The 14,453-nt window shown below is 49.4% G+C and overlaps 1 protein-coding gene and 1 non-coding gene across 2 annotated transcripts in view; both read left to right on the top strand.

Annotated features, from left to right (window-relative positions):
* The window catches only part of ATP2C2 (ATPase secretory pathway Ca2+ transporting 2), a 78,745-nt gene that overhangs the window by 30,768 nt on the left and 33,524 nt on the right, over positions 1-14,453 (top strand). Inside the window, exons 2-3 of the mRNA XM_054511234.2 lie at positions 6,420-6,530; positions 8,954-9,070. Coding sequence (XP_054367209.1) covers positions 6,420-6,530; positions 8,954-9,070 — 228 coding nt within the window. The remainder of the gene's footprint in view (positions 1-6,419; positions 6,531-8,953; positions 9,071-14,453) is intronic.
* LOC123856306 (small nucleolar RNA SNORA63) lies at positions 5,587-5,715 on the top strand. The gene has a single exon (XR_006793705.1). It is a non-coding gene; the product is annotated as a small nucleolar RNA SNORA63 (small nucleolar RNA).

Genomic DNA, 14,453 nt, shown 5'->3' with positions numbered 1-14,453 from the left:
GGGAATCCTGTCGCCCCCCCACCCCCTGCTCCTGTCCTCACATCTCCTTTCCACCCCCTGCATCCCTCTTACAAGGACCTGTGAGCACCTGGGGCCCTCCTGGATCATCCAGGATCACCTCCCCGGCTGAAGATCTCCTTCAGGACACCTGCAAAGTCCCATTTTCTATGTGAGGTCACATGGTCACAGGCTCCGGGGATCAGGACAGGGAGGTCTCTTGGGGGGCATCATTCAGGCTCAGCTTCTCCCCTGCTCCCACCAGCCTCTACCCCTACTCCCTTTGGGGGTTCCAGAAAGTCGTGTTTCTCTATGTGCTTTCTCCCTCCTGCCCTTTGCTCAGCACAATTCCTGCCAAGATGTTTTCTCGTGTTTTATGGCGCAGTGACAAAGTGCTGGTACGGGAGGCAGCCAGTTTAGCCATCTCTTCATCTGTGGGATGGGGATTAAAAGTGCACCCGCAGGGGTACCTGGGTGACTCAATCGTTAAGCATCTGACTTTGGCTAAGGTCATGATCCCGGGGTCCTGGGATCGAGCCCTATATCGGGCTCCCTGCTCCGCGGGAAGACTGCTTCTCCTCTCCCACTCCCCCTGCTTGTGTTCCCTCTCTTGCTGTGTCTCTCTCTGTCAAATAAATAAATAAAATCTTTAAAAATAATAAATAAATAAATAAATAAATAAATAAAAGTGCACCCACCTCAAAGGGCTGGAAGGATGATTTAATGAGATTGTGGATGTCAAATGCTGTGTAAGCTGTCTGATACCAAAATGTTAGCTGTTATATCTGCTGCATCATTGCATTACATGTTATTGCTGGGGTTGTGATATGTTATCCTCATTGTGACCTGTTAACTGTTCTTAGCCACCCGTTCCTTGGGCATCTCTTCTCTTGTCTGCCCAACTTCTAGAGGGACGTGGGGGCCCCTGCTGCCTCAGGTCTCGTCCTCACCCCTCCCCCAGGAAGCAGAAGGAACTCTCCCTGCTTCAACTGACTCCACAGCTCTCCCAGCCCAGCACTCCCAGCCTGGTGCTTGGTCCATTGGCCCTGGCCTTCTGTCTCCAAGATGGCGGCCCCTTAAGACCAGGACTGTATAGAATTGCTCTTTGAGTGCATCTCCCAGCTTGGCATCCTCAGCTCAGCTCTGGCTGCATATTAGAATCACCAAAAAAAAAAAAGGGGGGGGTGCTTTTAGGATTCCTGCTGTCTGAGCGCCACCCCTTAGTTGGTTCGCCTGGGGATAGGCCACAGTAATGTATTTTTACAAGACCCCAGTGGTTCTCTAACTTTGGAGTGCAGTGCAGTCCCCTGGAGAGCTTCTTTTTTTTTTTTTTTAAGGATTATTTATTTGAGAGAGCGAGAATGAGAGAGAGAGAGAGTACATGAGAGGGGAGAGGGTTAGAGGGAGAAGCAGGCTCCTCGCCGAGCAGGGAGCCCGATGCGGGACTCGATCCAGGGACTCGATCGAGGGACTCCAGGATCATGACCTGAGCCGAAGGCAGTCGCTCAACCAACTGAGCCACCCAGGCGCCCCCCCCCGGAGAGCTTCTTAAAGCACAGATTGCAGGATCCATGCCCAGAGTTTCTGATCCATTAGATCCAGGGTAGGGCCTGAGAATCTGCCTTTCTAACATGTTCAGGTGATGTTGGCCTGAGGACCACTCATTGAGAACCACCAGGCTAATGCATAACCGGGTAATTCACAGACATGTGCCGTAGGAGAGACCGTTGCACAAGTCTGGGAAAGAAGGAAGAATTTGCATTGAGTTGGGTCATTTGCTCCTCCTCTCAAATGTCACCTCCTTAATGACCCTGGCTGCCTGATTGTTCTTGGGTTACTGTGACCCTTACATTGTTCCTCCCCAAGTGCCTTGATTCCAATGACTGCATCCACCCACATTATGAAATTCTTGAAGAGTCAGGGCTGTGTGGCTCCTTGGGCCCTTGACTTCCTCTCTGGCTCCCTCCCTCCCTCCCTCTGAAACCTGTCAGAGCCTCACTCTGTCACTACTTCAGGGCAACTTGGGGTTCCCCAAATGGACAATTTGCTCTGCTTGGCACCTTCCTGCCTTTTCTTCCAGAGCCCAGCTGGTCCCCTCTTCCCTCCCAGGGAACTCACTCCTCTACCTTCTTCAAGGCCTGAGCCCCACCCCCACTCTGAATCACACCCCTGCATGTCTCCTTTCTAGAATGAGGTGTCCCTATCACAACACTGCCAACTGGGGCATGAGTGTCTCTCGGCTTGTTCCTTCGCAGCGTCACCAGATTTGCACAGATACCCAGTTGCGTTTGCATTTCTGATAAAGAGTGAGTAATGTTTTAGTATATGTGTGTCCTGTGCAAGCTCCCATTCTTTCTGTTCACTTGTGCTTCCCAGGGGCCAGACGCTGCACTTGGGGCTCCGTGTCCAGTTTTCTATTAGCCCCCGGAACCTTATGAGTCTCTGCTATTGAAACCCTCTTTCCAGAGGGAGAAATGGAGGCACGGGGGAGGTTTTGGACAAATATCTTAAAGAAATCAATGTCTAAGCCCTTTAAACAGGGAAGCAATCACTGGGGTCTAACTCAGTAAGTGTTTGCAATGAACTGAATCCCCTGAGCCAGACAGGAAGGCAGAGAAAGCCTGGCTCCTGGCTCAGCGTAGGCTGGTTGCCCTGCAAGGTGCCACGTGAGCACCTGCCCCGCAGTGAGCTCCCAGCTCACTCTGTCAGCCAACTCATCTTTAAGTGAATGTCATACTTGCCCTTAGTGGCTCCTCTGGAAGCCACTCCTGGGTTAAACGTCAGCTCTGAGCCGTCTTTGCTTCGTGAAAACACCCTAAGAACGCTCTAAGTCCTTAGGTTCCAGACCATTTCCTTAGGGGTTGGGAAGGCCCCACATCATCACCAGCCCTGGCAGGCCCACGTGGGTCTCTTTGCCGTGGGCAAACAAAACTTTGGATATCACCCAGTGGTCACAGAAGATCACATATTGTATGATTCTGTTCATATGAAATATGCAGAATAGGTAAATCCCTCGAGACAGAGAGAAGATCGGTGGCAGCAGCGAGGGGCTGGGGGAGGTGGAGGGGAGTGACCAATCGATCGTGCACCCCAGCTCTCCTTTTGGGGGAATGAAAATGTCTTGGAACTTAGATGGACGGGGTGGCTGCCTAACATTGGAACTATACTAAATGCCACAGAATTGTTCCCTTTAAGATGGTTAATTTTATGTTATGTTAATTTCATCTTAATTAAAAAAGAGAGAATAAAGGAGAAGGGAGAGTTGCCCCCCCATCGGGTTTGATGGGAAGTGAGGACCAGGGGTGCCCCCAGAGAGAGCACCTGACCTCAGTGAGGGTGAGCCACTCTAGTGGCAGTGGGCACGTGCTGGGATTCTCACCAGATGGACGTGGATGAGTGTGTGTTCTAGAGGGAGTGAGCCAGCCACATGTGAGCATCCTGGGCAGAGGTCCCCTGCACGCAGGTGGGGCTCGGGGGGCATGCGCTCACCCCCGGATCCAAGGGCTCTGCTTTCTGAAACTGACAGCCCCACAGCGAGATAGAGCGAGCCTTGACTGATGGTGTTCTGGTCCACACCATGCCCCAGCAGCCGTGGAACCCAGGAGGGGGTTGGCCAAAGTGGGTTAGGAAGGAGACGGGAGGTCAGAAGGTAGGGAAGGCGAGTGTAGACAACTCCTTCCTAAGCTCCACTGTAGTGAATGAGAGAAGTGAGTGCGTACGTCTCCAAAGTGTAGCCCAGAAAGGAGGTGGGTCTAGACTGCATCAAGCCCTCCACGTGCCCATGCTTGCTTGATTCTACAAAAGCACTCTGAGGGAGGCATCATCATCCCCATTTTGCAGATGAGGGAATTGTGATCAGACAGGTTGTCACTTGCCCGAGGTGACGTGCTGGCAAGTGGAGCTGGGCTGTGACCTGGGCAACACTAGGGTGAGGGTAAACTGAGGCTTGTGGCTGAGAGCATGCATCCAGTCATCCATTCAGTGGAGCTGAGGGTGCGCGCCTTTCGACTGGTGTCCTCTGCTATGACTGAGAAATGCTCGTGGAGCACTCCCCAAGTCCCAGGCACTGGTTGCCACCCTGCAGAGTGGCCGCACTTTCCGCAGATAGCGACATTTCAGTGATAATCTCTTGCTGGCAATTGTATAGGTTCCATCAGGGAGAGGTCCAGGATGCTGAGAGGGTAGAGTGGGCTCTGATCTGGCCTGGGAAGACATCAAGACAGAATAATCTTTCCATGTCTAACACGGGGTTTCTCACCCTCTGCACTACTGAGGTTTTATACCACGTCATTCTTTGCATGCCCGATGCATGTAGGATGCTTGGCAGCCTGTCTGGCCTCCACTCACCAGGTGTCAGCAGCACCCCTGTCCCCCAGTGATGGTCTCCAGACATTGCCAAAGTCTCTTGGAGACAAAGCTGCCTCTGGTTGAGAACCCCTGATTGAAAGTAACAGTGTCGTGACCATGAATGTGCCACCAGGACCCCCACAGGAGCCCTGGAACAGCCTATTCCTGGGGGACACGGGACTCCTCCAACAGGCAGCATTGTGTTTCATGGGTCTAAGAGTTAGGGGTTTTAGCTGGAGGGTGGACATGAGGTGGGGTCTGCTGCAGCCATATGGAAAACTGGGGATTTTATCCTGACAGTAAGTAGAATCTATCCAATGTTTCAAGCATGGTGCATGTGTGTGGGGTGGGGACTGGATTTACGATTTTCAGGGTCATTCAGATGCTATATAAAAAATGAATTGGGTGTGGTTATGGCCAGAAAGAAATGGCAAGACCAGGAATGGCCAGCTGGGCAGGACTGAGTCCACGTGTGGTGTGAACAAGAATGGAGTGTCTGATTTGGGGTGATGGAACCAGAGCTTATGAACAGGACAAAAAATGTTCTGTCTCATTTTGTGATGCATGTTACTCTTAAACGCTGACATAAGGAGAGGTCATGAAAGTTGGGGGCGCCTGTTGAATGTAATCGTGTCCATGCTTTGTGGTCACAGCACAAGTGAGAACAATCCCAGGAAGTGGATGTGGTTGGCAGAGCGTTTCTAAGCAACAAGGCATTTGGGAGACCCTATTGGGGATGGGGGGCCAGCAAGAAGGAAGAGGGGAATTTGCCATCTCTATTCTAGCTGAAGGAAGAGGTTGGCCACTGACTCCCTCCCCTTCCTCCTTCCCAGTGCCTGACAACCTGCTGGAAAAGGAAAAGATGATTATCATGTCCTGGGGGATCGGAATACTAGGAATCACTTTGCAAAAATACCTAGCATTTTCCTGATTGAGATCTCCTGTGCTATCATGTCTTCCCATGCCCTTCAGGTATTTCATATGACTGCTTCCCAGGCCTACCAGATACCCAGAACTCAGCTGGTTCCTCCCTTCCCTTGGGTTATTGCAGATGAAACACAGAACAGGCTGTGATATCACCTGTCATCATCAGGGGGCTTCCTCTACAATGTGGCACGTACTTGACCAAGATCCCACAAGTTCAGGAATCAGGATTCTAAATGTGTTCATTATTGCCCTCCTCTGTCAGCTTGGTACATTCCTAGTCTGTTAAATAAGTTTGCTTAAAAATAGATGCATCAGATGCAGGATCTAGTTACAATGTAGCTGTAAAGTGCTGCCTTGTCTGCCCCCTGCTCAAAATAAAGCTGTTACCTTTCTAGCCCTGTCCGCCATGGTGCTTAGCAGCCAGGGATGCATGGTCTCAGACATGTTTACCAAGTAAAACACTGACTTGAGGGGCGTCTGCGTGGCTCAGTCATTAAGCGTCTGCCTTTGGCTCAGGTCATGATCCCAGGGTCCTGGGATCGAGCCCCGCATCGGGCTCCCTGCTCAGCGGGGAGTCTACTTCTCCCTCTCTCACTTCCCCTGCTTGTATTCCCTCTCTCGCTGTGTCTCTGTCAAATAAATAAATACAATCTTTAAAAAAAAAAAATAGATGCATCAGTAATAACCAATAACTGGAAACAACCCAAAGGTCCATCAAGAGTAGAACAGATAAATAAATTGTGATAGACTCAGTCAGTGGAATATTAAAGAGCCATGAAAATTAGCAGCCATCCCTGCGTGCAGGTCATGCATGAATCTCACTAACACCGTTGAGTGGAAGGAAGCAGACATGGGAGAGTAGCTATTGCAGGTTACTTTTTATATATGAAGTTCAGACCTGGCCAAACCTATGGTGACAGAGACCATGACAGTCGTCACCCTTCCTCCAGTGGGAGGAGAGCACGAGTAGCTTCTAGGGGCTGGTAATGTCTGTTTCTTGATTTGGAGGCGGGCTGTGTGGGTCAGTTTGTGAGAATTTGAGCTGTACTTAAGATATGTGCATTTTCTCTGTGTATGTTAATACTTTGAAAACAGCATATCAGTACAAAATTACAATTCACTTAACAGCAATCCTGCTTTTTTCACAGATTGGTGGGCAGTGTGAATTGAAAGCCATCGAAAAAGAGAAAACAGTTGCAGCTCTGTCACCCAAGGAGGCAAGCAAATGCCACAAAGAAGATTTGGCCAAAGCATTTTATGTAAGTATTGAATTTGCCTTTGAGGCTAGTATGGTAAGGTTTTTAGCTTCAGAAGAAAGCAACACAAATTATACATTTTTATCATCATTGCTAGAAAATGCTGCTGATGTTGAACTGTTTTGATGTCCCACATGGACTCTCATCATCATTGCTGTCAACGGAACCAACCCTCATGGGGTCCTTGCCAGAGGACAGGAACCCTACCCAATATCTATATCCTTGTTTCTCTTACTCAGAGACCCAGAGAACATGGGAACCCACACGGTTCCAAAGGAGCACAGTGAGACTTGAATCCAGGTGGTCTGACAAGAAAGTTCAAACTTTTAATCACCCCCTGTTCACACACTTCCTCCTTTATAATCCAGGGTGTTTGCAATTACTGAAACCAAACCCTTACATGTTTCTCAAGTGAATTTGACTTCCAGGCCAATGCAAGAAAACATACACACACACAAACACCCAACCAAACAACACCTTCCCTCCATGATGCTCTTCTCTGAGGCTAAAGAATATTGCTTGCCTTCTGTTTTTAATTTACTTAGAAAACTGAGCATAGTGATGTGTGTGTGTGTGTCTGTGTGTGTATTTACGCATAACCCACCACACTTTGGGAAAGCAAATAAAAATCCACTAATAAAGGGGCATATGCCACACTCTCAAGACAATTAGAAATCCATGTTTCATGCCAGCCTTTTTTCCTTCCTTCCTCCCTCCCTCCCTCCCTCCCTCCTTCCCTCTCTCCCTCTTTCTTTTTTGGAGAGAGAGAGTTGGGGTGGGGGGCTGCAGAGGGAGAGAAAGAGAGTCCCAAGCAGGCTCCATACCCAGCACAGAGCCTGACGTGGGGCTCGATCCCACAACCCTGAGATCATGACCTGAGCCAAAAGCAAGAGTCAGACACTTAACTGATTGAGCCACCCAGGTGTCCCATCATGCCAGCGTTTTCTTGAGAATAATTCAAACATCTGTTTAAATTCAAGTCCTCCTTGTTAGTATTAAGGGAAGGAAATAGTCTTGCCTCACCTAGATGTCTTCCCTGTTCAGCAAACAAGTTTGGTTTTCTTTCTCTCTTGAAATGAATCTAGAAATCAGTTCAGCTTTCTCTGTCACCTCTTTCACCCCGTACAACTTTCTTGTGGCCGACTTTTTAAAAACAAGGATACCTTTGCTGCAACCAGAACAACAAGGTTGCCTTACATAATTATCGATTTAATGTTAGTTTGTGTAAAGGACTTGAAATTGTATCTGGTACAGTGTATATACGATATAATAATTTTAGCTATTGTTCCTATGGAGGGGCCTTTTTTCTGTTGTTTTCTTTTTAATTTTTAATTATGGTAAAATGCACAATGTAAAATTTGCCGTCTTAAGCATTGTTGATGTACAGTTCAGGAGTATTGAGCCCATTTTGTGCAGCCAGCCTCCAGAACTCTTTGCATCTTGCAAAACTGAGGTTCTGTCTGCATGAAACAGTAACTCCCCGCTGCACACCATGCAGCCCCTGGCACCCACCTCCTCCTCTTCACCTCTGGGAATCTGACTACTCGCACCACCTCATGTAAGTGGGATCATATAGTCTGCCTTTTCCTGACTGGTATACTCAGCCACCACTGGGCCCCTGGGCTGTTCCCACCTCTTGGCTATTGAGAATAGCACTGCTAGGGGCGCCTGGTGGCTCAGTTGGTTAAGCCTCTGACTTGACTCTCGGTTTCAGCTCAGGTCATTATCTCAGGGTCATGGGATGGAACCCTGTGTCATCCACCTCCACGCTCAGCAGGGAATCTGCTTGAGATTCTTACCCCCTCCTTTTCCCTCCCCCTTTGTTCCTCCCCCCACTCATACTCTCTCTCTCAAATAAACAGATAAAAATCTTTGGGGGAAAAAAAAAGAATAGCAGTGCTTTGAACACGGGTGTACACACATCCCTTTGAGACCCACCTCTTTTGGTATCTCTTCGCCAAGAAGGGTAACTGCTGCATCGTGTGGGGATCCTATTTTTAATTTTTTGAGGAATCCCCATACCATGATGTATAGCAGCTGCAGCTTTTCAGGTTCCCAAGACCTGTTCGTTTTTTTTTTTAAAGAAGAAAATATAAGCATTTCTGTATTTCTGGAATCCCCCCATACAATCCCATTGAATTCTCCCTGCTACAATCTCATTGAAATTTAGGCTTAAGTTTGTCTTTTCTGCTGTAATTATAGGGCAGAAGTGCAGGAAAGTGAGAAAGAACTGGCCTGTGGGTGTTCCTTCTCTCTCTGTTCCTATTTGCTCGGGGTCTTTGAACAAGTTCCTTCTCCATTGTGGACAATCCAATTTCCTGGTCCATTTTGGACGCGACTGGCTTCTGAAGTGGGACTTCTGTGAGGTGGGCTCCCTGGCCACTCAGGGCCCATCAGTGAGCCCGTGCTTAACCGTGTCATTCCAGGTGGACTTAGAAAATGGGCTGTCTGAGTTCTCAGTGTCACAACGGAGACAGGTCCATGGCTGGAATGAATTTGTCGCTGATAACACGGAACCCGTGTGGAAGAAATATCTTGATCAGGTAGGTGTCATTCCTTGCATTAACTTGTAAAAGCCAGAGAGGGTGGGATAGTCATTCATTCTTTAAATATTGATTGGGGGTGTCTTTGGACCAGTCTTGGGGTGCAGGGGTGCAAAGATGAAGAAGGCTCCCTGCTCATTCAGGCTGGTTTTAGCCAGCAGGAGAGATGGCCATGAGTAGATCTGAAACTACCCAGGCAGCCACGATCATGAATAATAGTTGTTACATTCATAGAGGATTTTTCACATGCTGGGCACCATGCTGAGTGAGTAAATAAGTAAGCATTAACTCACTTTATCTTCCTCTTTTTTTTTTTTTTTTAAAGATTTTATTTATTTGACAGAGAGAGACACAGCGGGAGAGGGAACACAAGCAGGGGGTGTGTGAGAGAAGCAGGCTTCCCACTGAGCAGGGAGCCAGATGCAGGGCTCAATCCCAGGATCCTGGGATCATGACCTGAGCTGAAGGCAGACACTTAAAGACTGAGCCACCCAGGCGCCCCATCACTTCATCTTCCTCTTAATCGTCATTTTGAGATGAGGAGGGTGAACAGAGAAGTTGAAATATTTCCCCCAGGCTGTGTAGGGTTGCTAGGTTTAGCAAATAAAGATACAGAATGCCTTGTTAAGTTTGAATTTCAGATAAATACAGTTACTTTAATATAAGTATGTCCCAAATGTTGCATGGGACATAATTATACCAAACAAATTGTCCCTTGTTTATCTGAAATTCAAATTTAACTGGCTGTCCTGTAGTCTGTTTGGCAGCTGGAGCCTAACGTCCCACGGCAGTAAGTGGCATGCTAGGGAGTAAAGCCAGGCAGCTGGCTCCGGAGCCCCTGCCCTTCTTGGCCTCTGCCCTCGGTGCTGGCACCGTGCCGAATGGATGGCACAAGTCGGATGCCTGGAAGCCCCTGGGAGGAGGAAAGAAAAATTTGAAAGACACATGGCTGCAAGTTCTGGTCTAGAAGTCAGCACCCCCACCACCTACCCAGTGTCCATTCAGAAACCCCAGTTAACAGGCTGACTACCCCAGATACCCGAAGGCATTCAGACTGCCTCGGTTTCCCCTCCTGGTCTCCTGAACTCCCTCCCATCCCTGACACTTGTCGCTCCAGTCTGCGGTTCCCCGGCTGCCCCAGGCTGCAGCAGCCTTCCTATTGGCTCAGCGTTTAAAGTTTCGTGATTGGTCGGTTGGGGGACCAATCACAGCCCTCCTTGCAGCATCTCAAGCTCTACTCTCCTCCAGTCCCCACGCCACTCATTGGTTAGGTCTCTGCACACTGGGGACGTGATTCCTTGATGCATTTGGCACCAAAATCAGCTCCTGGGTCCGCAGGTGGCTCTAGCCAGCCCGAAAGCTTCCCGGAACCCCAGGGTTGGAAGGACGCGGCGGCGGCTCCTGGAAGCTGGAGTTCACGGAAGCAAGCTGACACGGGCGGTGGGGATGGACAGTCTCCCTTCTGTCCCCGGGCCTCGGTCTGTCCTGCTCTGGCTGCCCCTTCCGCCAGGACCGCTCTCCCGTTTCCGCGGCCATCCTCCCTCCTGCCTCTGCCCTGTTAACACTCCTTCAGACGCCAGCCAGGGCCTTTCCAGGAGGGAGATCTCTTAAATTTCTTAGAGCAGGGAACCTGCTTATTCATCTTAGCCTTGTCAGGTCAGGGATGCGTCTGTGGGCATCCTCGCAGGACTGGAAGACTGCTCCCGATGGCCGTGTTTTTCCATCCTCAACGAGTACGGAAAATCGTCTGTGCTCACTTAGTAGTTCTTTACATTCGCTGAGCACTTGCTCTGTGCCAGGTGTTAGGATTATCCTGCCCATGTCCTCCAGTGACTGGGAGCTCTCCACAAGGCTGCCCTACCTCTCTGTCTCAAGAGAATCACCATTAGGAATTCTACCTTGGCATGACTCAAGACATGTTGCCCCAGAATCATAAGGCAGAGGTAGATTAGGGTTCAAATCCCAGTTTCTAGCCTTGTGACTTTGAGCAAGTTATTGAACCTCCCTGAGCCTCAGTTTTCCCTGTCTAGAAAATGGGTCTAATACCCACTGTTCTGAGTTTTACATGAGAAAAGGACAGCTTAGCACATGTTAAGGACTTAATAAATGTTGTACCCCCCATGCCATGTCTACCAGTTGGCCCTAATTGAAGTGTAGCAGTTAAGAACACAGGTTTTGGATCGGGCTAACCTACATGAATCCTTGGACAGTTCAGTTTCTTTCAGAGCCTCAGGTTGCTCGTTTTTCAAGCAGGGATACTGAACAGTACCTGTGTCATCGGGTTAGGAAGAGGCTAAGAAATGGTACAGGTGAAGCATTTAGCATAGAGCAGGGCACATGGGAGGCGCTCAGTAAAATGTCGGTTGGCTTTATTGTTAACTGTAGCAGACCACCTTTCTGCCTGACTCCCTTTATGTGTGGGCTTAGAAGGGCCCCAAGCCAGGAAGAGTCTAGCCATCCATGGCCAGAGCAGCCCTAGTGGCATGTGGTGGGACCTTCCCGTTGGGTCTGGCATCTGTTTGCTGGGTCTCCTGGTGACTCGCTTGTGTTGGATGAGACTGGGCAGGTCCTTGGGATGGTCTGAAGATGGGGAAGGAGGGCACCTGGTGATGTCAGTGTTGAAGGACTGTCCAGGTCCAGCGCAGGCAAGGGCTGAGCCTATGGGATTGGAATCGGGGTTCAAGGTGGCACTTGATCCAGGCCTGGCTAGAGACCAGCACCGGTCCCAGCACTCAGAGTGGCCCCGGCCAGGACTGCACACCCCTGAGCTAGCCCTGAGCCCATGGCTGGAGGGGCCTGTTGTCCAGAAATAGACCTGCTGCTCCCAGAGTCCTGGCTGGGTGTAGCCTGGAGGGAGGGGAGGGCAGGGAGCCAGGTGGCATATTATGGAAGTGACCTGCGCAGGAGGACTTGAACCTGTGCTGATCTCTGCTCTGCTAGGTGACCTTGAGTAGGAGCTCTCACCCCACCAAGCCTCAGGTTTCCCCGCCCAAAACTGGGTGCTTGCTGTTTCATGGACTCATTCGTTCTAGGTCAGTGCTTTTCATGTTCCTGGCCATGGGCTGGGCACTGTGCAGGGAGCGGCAGCCAGACCAGCTTTGCTTTGGGGCATATGTGATGCATCAGCCAGTGAGTGTGGTGGGGAGAAACGAGTCAGGACAGGTGCTAGGAAGTGATCGCAGGGCAGCTATTTTGGACTGCATGCTCAGGGGGGCCGTTTGACTGGTTCCTGAGGGGCCAGTCTTTGAGCAGAGACCTGAATGAAGTGAGGAAGGGAGCTGTGTGAGGGTCTGGAGGAAGGATGTGCAAGAGGGGGAAGTGCAAAGGCCCTGAGGCAGGGGAGGCCAGGCTCATGTGAGGATAACCGAGCTTCAGAAGGTGGCCTGGAGAATCCCGGTGCCTGGTGCGTGCTGGGTGTTCGGCCCCTGTTTGTGCATCTCTCACCTCACTTCTATCCAACCGGGTGGCAAGTCTGTGATGGGCTCAGGGCTGAAATGAAATCTTATTCTTAGCTCTGCTGGACTGAGGTGTTTTTCCTCTCTGTACTAGGTTGAATAGCGTCCCCCTCAAACTCGTGTTGGCCTGGAATTCCGAATAGCACCTCATTTGGAAATAAGGTCTTTGCAGATGTGACTAGTTCAGATGAGGTCCTACCAGATTAGGGTAGCCCCAAATCCAATGCCTGGTGTCCTTGATAAGAAGAGGGGAGATACATGGAGATGGCCACAGGGAGGAGAAGGCCATGTGACCACAGAGGCAGAGACTGGAGGGGTGTGTCTACAAGCCAAGAACAACACAATGGCAGGCCACCACCAGAGGCTGGAAGTTGCAGGAAGGATTCTCTCCCAGAACCACCAGAGAGAGTCTGGCCCTACCAACACCTTCATTTGGAGTTCTGGCCTCCGGAAGTGTGAGAGAATCTGCCTACGACGTTCTCTTAAGCCCCCAGGCTGTGGTCATTTATCACAGCAGCCCTGGATGTTGCATGGGACAGCCCTCCACTGGGCTTTCCTGACCTCGAGTTTCCCTCTGCTCTTGGACTTCATCCTACCCGGATTTCTGAAGAAAGGGGTTGTCCACCTCCACTGGCGAGTGTGTGGCCTTGGCCGTGAGCTCCGCCAGGCAGCTCCGAGTGCAGCCCCTCCCTCTGCAAGCTCCCCCAGACCCACCCACGTCCAGCACTGTCAGATGCTCTCAGAACCAAAATTGGGACTTCACTGGCCAAAACCTTTTTAAAAATCTTTCATTAGGGAAAATATCAAAACTATGCATAAGTAGAGAGAATAGTATAAAGACCCCCACATATCCATTATCTGCCTTCAATAATTATCCATCTATTTGACCCACTTTTATCCTTCCCTTTTTCTCTGTAGTATTTTAAAACAAATTCAAGATATTAAATCCTTTTGCCATCTGTACTTTCCTATGTATCTCTATCATTAGAGGACGTGTTCCTTTTTCTTGCCCCCCCCCTTTTTTTTTTTTTGACCATAACGACAATACTCTTGTCCCGCTAGTACCATTATCACTTCATTGGCCTGGTCCACTTCACGTGCCAAGTCCGCAGTCCGTTTTCCCCACAGGCCTCAAAGACACCGCTTTACAGTTTTGTTCGAAGCGAAGTCTGAACAAATCCTACCTTTGGCTTTTGGGTGATGTGTCCCTGAAGCTGTTTTAATCTAAGGCCTTTTTCTAATCTGTGACTTCATGCCCATGGAATGCTTTACGAAGTCCACAATATTAACCGATGGTTTATTTATATCCGGAAGTCTTCACCCTTCTGGAGAAGCCTGTAGCTAATTAAATAAGGTCCATCTCAGAAACTTTGATGCATGTTTCAAGTTCTTGATACAATCCTAGAAAGATTGTAGCTAAGAAGGTAGAATGTTGTCAAGTTGTTCAGTCTTGAGGATTCAAAATAGATGCTGTGGCTAACTCAGGGCTGCTGGTGACATTACCCCAAAATGTTCTGTCCCTCATTCAGAGGAGATGAAGCCCAGCAAGTCTGGGGTGGGGAGTAAGGGGCATTAAATCCCTTCATGCACCATACTGGTATGACACTGATGTGCTTCTTTTCATGAGCAGCATGAATCACACATCTGATCATGTTTCTCTTTTTGCCTTGGCTGCTGGGAAGCTCAAGGCCAAACGCACAGCCCCATTTGACACCACAAAAATAGGGCTAGCATATTGGTATTTTAACTCCTACTTTGATCTTGATCTTTGGTCCACTCTCTCTCTTCCTGTTTTTGTGAGTTTGTCTTTATGTTTCCTTTCAATGGGCTGTAACATGAGCTACTATGTAATAGATCTGTGAAACGAGGGAGTAGATACATAAGGCAATAAAGTAAAAATCCTCTTGGGAAGTTTCTGTGGCACCTGT

This window comes from Mirounga angustirostris, unplaced genomic scaffold (genome assembly GCF_029215605.1).
Source record: "Mirounga angustirostris isolate CCGP_5_RB_7025 unplaced genomic scaffold, mMirAng1.0.hap1 SCAF_16, whole genome shotgun sequence".
NCBI classification, from domain to species: Eukaryota; Metazoa; Chordata; class Mammalia; order Carnivora; family Phocidae; genus Mirounga; species Mirounga angustirostris.
This window is presented reverse-complemented; position numbering and strand designations above follow the sequence as displayed.